At 46.2% G+C, this 9,809-nt stretch overlaps 1 protein-coding gene across 1 annotated transcript in view; it reads left to right on the top strand.

Moving 5' to 3' along the window:
* The window catches only part of slc27a4 (solute carrier family 27 member 4), a 62,704-nt gene that overhangs the window by 39,080 nt on the left and 13,815 nt on the right, over window positions 1–9,809 (top strand). The window contains exons 5-6 of the mRNA XM_043720438.1: window positions 5,077–5,146; window positions 8,917–9,008. Of these exons, the coding sequence (XP_043576373.1) occupies window positions 5,077–5,146; window positions 8,917–9,008 (162 nt within the window). The remainder of the gene's footprint in view (window positions 1–5,076; window positions 5,147–8,916; window positions 9,009–9,809) is intronic.

Raw genomic sequence — 9,809 nt, 5'->3', positions numbered from 1 at the left:
AGTCTAGCCCTGTTTGAATTTTACAGAATTTACTCTGTGTCTGAAACCCCAGTGAATATAATCCGAACTGATCCACTCTCCCTTCATATGTCAGTCCTTCTGTCCCAGGAATCAGTTTGGTAAACCTTTGTTGCAATCCCTCCATCACCAGAACCACCTTCCTCCGACAGGGAGACCCAAACTGTCCTCAGTACTCCAGGCGTGGTCTCATCGAGGCCTTGTACAATCGCAGCGAGACATCGAAAACCCCAGGAGGGTCGGGGTTAGGTGGGTGAAGGAGAAGCATGCTGAGGAATTTCTCTGTTGGTGGTCTGGCTGGGTCGGAGAGATCACTCTGGTCCTGATTAATGTGAAGTTATTCTTATTATTGCCCTGATCTCTTTAGAAACAGCTCAAGCCTTTTTGCCTGGAGGAATTGAGCAGCACAGCGGGTGTCCATACCACAGGAGCACCAGCCCCTGGGTAATGCCCTCCCCAGCCCACTTTATCATATCTAACCCAGACCTACCCTTTCATCTAAGCATTTTTAAATTATCATATCACAGTGGGCGGCACGGTGGCACAGTGGTTAGCACTGCTGCCTCACAGCGCCAGAGACCCGGGTTCAGTTCCCGCCTCAGGCGACTGACTGTGTGGAGTTTGCACATTCTCCCCGTGTCTGCGTGGGTTCCCTCCGGGTGCTCCGGTTTCCTCCCACAGTCCAAAAATGTGCAGGTTAGGTGAATTGGCCATGCTAAATTGCCCGTAGTGTTAGGTAAGGGGTAAATGTAGGGGTATGGGTGGGTTACGCTTCGGCGGGTCGGTGTAGACTTGTTGGGCCGAAGGGCCTGTTTCCACACTGTAATCTAATCTAAATCTAAAAGAATCCCTACGGTGTGGAAATAGGCCCTTTGGCCCAACACCGATCCTTCAAAGATTCTCCTACCCTATTACCCTACATTCCCCCTGACTAATGCACCTAACTTACACATTCCTGAACGCTATGGGCAATTTAGCATGGCCAGTTCACCTAACCTGCATATCTTTGGGCAATTTAGCCTGGCTAATTCACCTAACCTGCATATCTTTGGGTAATTTCACTTGGCCAATTCACCTAACCTGCACGTCTTTGGTCTGTGGGAGGAAACCCACACAGACACTGGGAGAGCGTGCAAACTCCACACAGACAGTCGTCCGAGGCTGGAATCGAACCCTGGTGCTGTGAGGCAGCAGTGCTAACCGCTGAGCCAACGTGCCACCCACACATTTGTGACTCCATGCTGTCTTTGATGGGTCACTGTAAGTATCACTGGCAAGGCCAGCATCCATTCCCTATTCCTAACTCCGGGACCTCACTGGCTTGCCCAGTTATTTCCGAGGACCTCACCCCTAAAAACTCCTTGCAGTGACGCCAAATCCTCAGGAAGAAGTTCAAAGGGGGCAGTGTTTATTCAGTGTGATGGGGAATGCACTGCCTGAAAGGGCATGTGCGAATAGATTTGGTCAGAACTTTGGGGGAGTTCAGCTCATTGCAGCTCACTCCACCTTTCAACAAAACTGACTTGAATTGGTCAAATACTTGGAGAGCAGGACTGCAAACCTGGGAAAGGAAGGCCCTGCGATGGGGGGAAATGAACTCTATGACAGGGCTAGCACAGATACAGTGGGACAAGTGTCTTTCTTCTGTGCTCTTTCCACAATTTAACAGGTTACTTTTCAGTCCCTTATAAATATAGAACATAGAACATAGAAGAATACAGCGCAGTACAGGCCCTTAGGCCCTCGATGTTGCGCCGATCCAAGCCCACCTAACCTGCACTAGCCCACTATCCTCCATATGCCTATCCAATGCCCGCTTAAATGCCCATAATGAGGGAGAGTCCACCACTGCTACTGGCAGGGCATTCCATGAACTCACGACTTGCTGAGTAAAGAACCTACCCCTAACATCTGTCCTATAACTACCCCCCCCCCCCTTAATTTAAAGCTATGCCCCCTTGTAACTTTTCATGCGGGTTATGATTGAATGTGTAGGCCCCCTCTGGAAAACTAAAATTTGGAACCAGTACTTGCTAACCATAATGGATGTGTCTACCAGATTTCTGGAGGCAATTCCATTACAGAATATAAATGCGAAAAAGGTGGTAGAGGAGTTAGTATCTTTTTTCATGTGGTGTGGGCTACCCAGAGAGATTAGGCCAGACCAAGGGTCAAATCTTATGCTTGGCTGTTTAATGAAATCATGCTTAGCTTAGGCATGTCGCACTTTTAATCGCGTGCGTACAATCCTGAATCCCAGGGAGCTTTGGAAAGATGGCATCAGACCCTGAGGATTACTCAAATGATTGGGATAAAGGTATCCCATTCGTATTGTTTGCCATTAGAGATGCCCCAAATGAATTGACTCAGTTTGCTCCCTTTGAGTTAATATTTGGACATGAAGTGCGAGGTCCTTTGAAATTATTTAAAGAAAACATTACAGGACCGAAATTGGAGATCTTACACTTGGATTATGTATCTGAGGTGAGGGAGACATTAAATCAGGTAAGAGAGTGAACTAAACTGCAGCAGAAGAGGGTGCAGCATAGAATGAAGCAGGTGGCAAATAAAATTTTGAAAACTCAGACATTTTCCCATGGAGATGATATGTTAGTTGTGTACCAGCAGTAGATAAAGATGCCGGAGAGGAAAAATCTATATTGGGTATGTCGTAAAAGACGTTGAAACTTTAGGGTAATAGACAGGAAACTGGAGAAGCAGGTTTTAGTTACTGCCACACAGAGAGGAATCAAATCCAGATGTCATGGAGTTTGATGTGTCTCAAAATATGTTAAATAATGAGCAAGTCTTTGAGGAGTGGCATTGATTAGTGAACTGTCTATCTCAGGAGCAAAGAGCCCAGTTTGTTGCAGCAGTATGAGGACGTATGCAGGAATGGGGAGGACTAATATTGTTGGGCATGAGGTGAAAGAAGGGAATGTTGTTCCAATAAAACAACACCAATTCAGACTTAATCCTTTCAAAGCCACACAGGTCTAGGAGCAAGTGAACAAAGATGTCATCAAACCCGAATCAGAGGGATTAAAGATAGCCGCTCGTCTTAGTTTGCAAACCTGACTGGACTCAATGATTTTGTGTGGACTATCAGAAAATCTATGCTGTAACAAAATTGGACTCATACCCAATACCACAATTGGAGGGCTGTAACGAGAACATTGAACAAGCCAGTTACATCACAACATTTGACTTACTGCATGGAAATTGGCAGGTACCTTTATTAGAAAGAGCAAAAGAAGTTTCCATGTTTGTCACCTCAAATGGGCTATATCAATTCAAAGCGATGCCTTTTGGAATGAAGAACACACCAGCCACATTCCAAAGTCTCATGAACAGAGTTGTGGCTGGATGAAAGTAAACTGTGCTGTTTAGCTGGATGATGTAGCGATCGTTAGTGAGTCATGGAAAGATCGCGTAGTACAACAAGCAGAGCTTTTTGAACGATTACGAGAAGCAAAACAGGTAATAAACTTAAAGAAAACAGAATTCGCGAAGGCAGAGGTGACATTCTTGGGACATAACATGGGTCATGGAAGGCTGACCCCAAGGAATATGAAGATGAAAGCCATTGAGGAATTTCCACAACCATCCTCAAAGAAAAAGGTGCTTCGATTTTTGGGGCAAAGCGGATTTTACCGGATGTGTGTTCCAATCTACAGCAGCATGGTGGCACCGCTAACAGATTTACTAATGAACACAAATTTTTGGTGGCGGGAACAATGCCAGGAGGCATTTGACAATTTAAAAGTAGTATTAACCACGGCACCAGTTTTAGCTACACCAAATTTTTTAAAACCCTTCAAAGTTGCATTTGATGCTAGCGATATAAGAGTTGGAGCTGTACTGCTACAGGAAGTCGATGATGGAATTGAATGGCCAGTTAGATACTTTTCAAAGAAATTTGACATTCACAGAGAAAATAATGTACCACTGAAAGAGGATTATTGAGTTTGGTACTGGCCTTACAACATTTTAATGTTTATGTGATGAACAATGTGTCGGAGCCAGATGTGTACATGGATCACAATCCTCTAACATTCTTGGAATGATTTAAAGTCAAAACTGTGAGACTGTTTCATTGGAGTCTTATATTACAGACTTTTAATTTACATATTGTAAATGTTGTAGATCATAACAATGTGATAGCAGATGCGTTATCGCAGATTTAAAGGAAAAAGTATAGGTCAAATTGGACAGATTGCAGCATGTATGTGTGCAGAAATTTTTATGAACTTAGAATAATGACCCATGTACTTCCGTGAATTGAGGAGAAATCATTGAGTCTTCACGATGACTCTCAAGGGGACATCCATCACACTGATCCAACAGTGAGTGGATCCAGAGTGTAAGGCAGACTCCCTGAATCTGCTTGAAACCAGTGAAAGTCATTAGAGAGCGAACATCAAGGAACAGCATGTCCCCCCCCCCCAGTCACAAGGACTATCTCAGAGAACTCTTGGAAATGGGACCAGCCAACTGCTTTCCCAGTCTTCCCCTCCATCCATCACATCCATGTTTATTCTGTCTTTGCCTATCTAGCGATGTATGCAAGAGGTGTTTAAAACAGAGTTAGAATATTAAACAGTAGAGCGATATGTTGAAGGTGGGCAGTACGGTGGCACAGTGGTTAGCACTGCGGCCTCGCAGCGCCAGAGACCTGGGTTCAATTCCCGCCTCAGGCGACTGACTGTGTGGAGTCCCCCCAGAGCACTAGCAAACCTCCCACCAAGGGTACTGGTGCCCCTCAGGTTCAGGTGTAGACCATCCTGTTTATAGAGGTCCCACCTTCCCCAGGAAGAACCCCAGTTATCCAAATACCGGGATCCCTCCCTCTTGCACCATCCCTGTAGCCACGCATTTAACTGTTCTCTCTCCCTATTCCTCGACTCTCTATCACGTGGCATGGGTAACAAACCAGAGACAACAACTCTGTTCGTTCTAACGTTGAGCTTCCAACCTAGCTCCCTGAAAGCCTGCCTAACATCCTCAGCGCTCCTCCTACCTATGTCATTGGTACCAAATATGTATCTTTTGTTGCAGATCGTCTGTTTTATATCTACACCTCAGGAACGACAGGCATGCCCAAGGCAGCTATAGTTGTCCACAGCAGGTAAGGACCCACATCTGAAGGATTTCAAAAGCCACGGATCTCGCCCTGTGTCACTGCCCAATGCACTCACTCGACCTCTGTCGATCTACATTTTCAACACCGTTTCTGGCTTTGTTCCCTGTACTCTATCCCCAACCTTTGAACAACAAATTTACTTCAAATATTTGCTCTTACATTTACTGGTTGTCAGCACTGCTGTCTTTCAGACCAGCCTGCCTTTTCAGGTCAACGTAAGAGATCCCGTGGCATCATTGTCCCTGGTATTCATTGACAGATTGCAGTGAGCAGTTTAACTGGCTGCCTGTTTTCTTGCTGTGTCGAAGCTTACTGTGCGCAAATTGGCTGCTGTTTTTCCCAAACATACAGTGATGCTGCTTCAGAGACACTTTCTTAGCAGAGAGGCATGTAGTGATGGCTGAAGGATATTGAAGGTGCTATATCAATGCAAGTTACTTGGAGTCTGCAGCACAGAAACTGGCAATATTCCCAGTAAGTCTGCAGCTGCATTTATGCACCGCAGGAGCCTCTCCCTATTTTGTCTCAACACACCAGCATAACCTCCTCTTCCCTGGACCTACAGTTGCTCAATGGACTTTCCCTTAAATGCATTTTTACTCTTTGGCTCGAGCGCTGCCTGTGCAGTTACAGGAAAGATGTTGTTAAACTTGAAAGGGTTCAGAAAAGATTTACAAGGATGTTGCCAGGGTAGGAGGGTGTGAGCTATAGGGAGAGGCTGAACAGACTGAGGCTGTTTTCCCTGGAGCGTCGGAGGCTGAGGGGTGACCTCATAGAGGTTTATAAAATCATGAGGGGCATGGATAGGATAAACAGGCAAGGTCTTTTTCTCTGGGGTGGGGGAGTCCAGAACTAGAGGGCATAGGTTTAGGGTGAGAGGAGAAACATATAAAAGAGACCTAAGGGGCAACGTTTTCACAAAGAGGGTGGTACCTGTATGGAATGAGCTGCCAGAGGATGTGGTGGAGGCTGGTACAATTGCAACATTTAAAAGGCATCTGGATGGGTATATGAATAGGAAGGGTTTTAGAGGGATATGGGCCAGATGCTGGCAATTGGGACTAGATTAATTTAGGAGATCTGGTTGGCATGGACAGGCTGGACTGAAGGATCTGTTTCCGTGCTTACTCTATGTCTCCGAGTGAGTCCAACATTCGATACCTAATTCCTATCTCTCCTAACCACAAATGGGGAGATTATTTCCATGTCTACCCTTTGAATCTTTACCGTAACCTTCAAGATCTCATCCCAGTCACACTCTTCCTATGTACCACCAGGTGATGACTTGTATCCACCTAGATCCACTCCTGGTGTGAGTTAAGGGTGGGTTTCCTTTTTATTCTCACACGGGATGAGAGTGTCAGGGAGGGGCAGATAGTTATTGCCTGTCCCTAAATGTCGTGGAGAAGGTGGGGATGAGCTGCCCTCTTGAACTGCTACACTCCAAGGGTGTAGAGACATTGAGAGTGCTATTAGGAAGGGTCAGGGTGAAGAATTGAGTCAATAATTCTGTTTACAAACACCAAAAGTGTTGGAGAAACTCAGGTCTGGCAGCGTCTGTGGAGAGAGAAACAGAGTGAGCGTTTTGAGTCTGGTATGACTCTCCCTCAGAATCTGGCCTGTATTACCATCTGCTGCCTTTCTCCTCTCTGCTTCTCTTCAAAGTGTAGAGATACCAGCTATTTGGCCGTTGAGTTTTTCCCTTTACAGATTGAGTTCCTCGCAATGAATCGAAGCCCAGGAAGTCAGGCCTCGTGAATAGTTTACTCAAGTAGTTAGCGTTTGGAACGTGCTTCTGCGAGTGTTGGGGAGGCAGGTTCACTCAAGTGGTTAGGGTCTGGAACATACTGTTTGAGAGTGTGGGGAGGGAGGTTCACTCGAGGGGTTAGGGTCTGGAACATACTGACAGAGGGTGTGGGGGAGGCAGGTTCACTCGAGGGGTTAGGGTCTAGAACGTACTGACAGAGAGTGTGAGGGACCGGCGTACTGGCACAGGGTGAAGGTCTGAATAGTATCTTCCAGAGCAGCCACCGTTCTGTGATCCTGTATTTCCCTCTTGCAGCCCATCCCTCTTCCCCCCGCCCTCTTTCCCCTCTCCCTGGTTAACCAAACACCACAGACAAACCCCTGCTGTGCCATTCAGTGAGATTGAGGTTGATCTGATGCGCTTCAACTCCACTTTCCTGCCTCCCCACCCCATAGCCCTTGCTTTCCCTTCCTGATTAAAAACCTCTCGGTCTCAGCCTTGAATACAGTTAATGACCCAGCCTCGATAGCTCTCTACAGTAAAGGATTCCACAGACTCACCACCCTCTGACTAGAAGCAATTCCTCCCCATCTCTGTCTTAAATAGATGACCTTTTACCCTGAGATGATGCCCTTTGGTCCTGCCCTCTCCAACAAGGGGAAACAACCTCTCCACATGGACTCTCAAGTGCCCCTAAGAATTTTATATTTTTCAATGAGGTTGCCTCTCGTACTTCGAAATTCCAGTGAGTACAGACCGAACCTCCTTCATACCCAGGATCAGCTGAGTGAACCTTCAATGGCAGTAGAAGGGCATTACAACATAGAAGAAAGGCCATTCAGCCCATGCATGTCCTTTGTAAAGCTATCTACTTAGTCCCATCCCTGTAGTTCCTGCAAGGTTTCTCCCCCCTCAAATCATTCATTATCTCTGTTGCACCTCAGGCGTGTCCCAGGTCATTATCACGCACTGTTTAAAACAATTCTTCCTCTCATTACCTCTACCCGTTAATGGGATACCTTGCCTCGTGCTTGTACCACCCATTTAATGGAAACAGCTTTTCTTTAGTCTACCATCTATCTATAACCATAATAGATATTGATATAGACAGATGGTATAAATAATAATATTTATAATATATTTATACCATATGTCTATAACCATAATAGATATTTTTAATAGGTATTTTTAATACCATCCGCTGACCATATCCAGGCACATTGTAATCTTCTGCACCCTGTGGCACCTCATTTTCTACCAGATGGTCACTTAGCTCTCCACCCTGGAGGTTCCCTGTCTCCACTCCTGATGAAGGGCTTTTGCCCAAAACGTTGATTTTCCTGCTCCTGGGATGCTGCCTGACCTGCTGTGCTTTTCCAGCACCACTCTAATCTAAACCCTTGTTTCCAGCATCTGCAGTCCTCACTTTTGCCTTCTACTAGATGGTGCCAGGGGATCTTCAATATCTGATTTGAGGAAGCAGTCAGGCCTTCCCATTTAAAGTCTCATCTGAAAGGTGTCCCCTCAGACTGTGCAGTATTCTGCTGGCAGTGCCAGTCCAGCTTTGGCACTTGGATGTCTGAACATGAGTGTTCTACCACCAGCTGGCATCTGACCTGTTGCCTGTTCTCTAGAATTGGCACACTTTGCCCAGTAAACTCGACTGATGTGCCACAAAAAGGTAGGTGGGGAAAATCCTGGAAGGATAGACATTGGAGAAATTGAAAATGCAGCAAACTGTCCTCTGCAAACAAAAGCAGTATGTTCAGGCTGACACGCCATTTTCTGAATTTCTTGAGAGTTTGAGCAGCCTACTGTTTCACTGTTACTTTTCCCTTGGCCAATCAGGGTCAACTTGCCAATAAATCAGCATCTGTTCTGCTGTGATATAAATTGTTGCGATTGTTTGAAATTTGGCTTTTCTTGCATTTGTCCTGATGATCAGGAGAGAGAAACCTTTGATAACCTTCAACTGGAAACCAGTCTTAAATGTTCACTCTCCTTCCAGGTATTACCGAATGGCAGCTTTGGTTTATTATGGGTTTCGAATGCGCACTGACGACATTGTCTATGACTGTCTGCCTCTCTACCACTCTGCAGGTAACTGGGTGAGGAGGGGAGGGAGGATTTGGGGGACAGAAAGGGACAGGATACAGTGCTAGCTGTAAACACTGTCACTTCCCAAAATAGACCGTTAAGGTTTGGGACACCGGTCAGCATGGATGAGTTGGATTGAAGGAGCTGTATGACTCTATGTTGGAAAAGAAATAGGCCATTCAGCCCATCGAGTCTGCTCCACCATTCAATACGCTTATAGCTAATCTGATAATCCTCAACTCCACTTTTCTGTTTTTCCCAATAACCATTGATTTTCCTTTACTGCTTAAAGATCCGTCTATCTCCACCTTGAATATACTTAATGACCCAGCCTTGACCGCCTCTTGTGATCAAGAGTTCCACAGGTTTGTTACCCTCTGAGAGGAAATTCCTCCTCATCTCTACCTTAAATGTACAACCCTTTACCCTGAGACTATACCCTCTGAACCTAGATTTTCCCACCAGGGGAAATAACCTTTCCACATCTACCCTGTCAAGTAGGGGTGGGAAAGTGAGGGATGATGAAGGAAGGGGGGAGTGAGAGGTGATGAGGGACTGTGGAGGAACGCAAAGGGAGGGCAGGTGGGACAGAGAGGGAGGGTGAGGGTGGGCAGTGCTGGAGGGAGAGTGGGGAGGCGCATAAAGCTGGTGCAGTGAGGGAGGATAGGAGGAAGGGGCACATGGTGAGGGAGAGAGGGGCCTTGAGGGAAGTGCAGTGAAGCCGGGAGGGAGGTACAGGGCGGGATGAAGGACAATCGGAATGGGGGGTAAGGTGGACGGAGGAAGGGGTCAGTGAAGGGCAGA

This window comes from Chiloscyllium plagiosum, chromosome 30 (genome assembly GCF_004010195.1).
Source record: "Chiloscyllium plagiosum isolate BGI_BamShark_2017 chromosome 30, ASM401019v2, whole genome shotgun sequence".
Lineage (NCBI taxonomy): Eukaryota > Metazoa > Chordata > Chondrichthyes > Orectolobiformes > Hemiscylliidae > Chiloscyllium > Chiloscyllium plagiosum.
The sequence above is the reverse complement of the archived record's forward strand: the minus strand, read 5'-3'. Positions and strand labels throughout refer to the sequence as shown.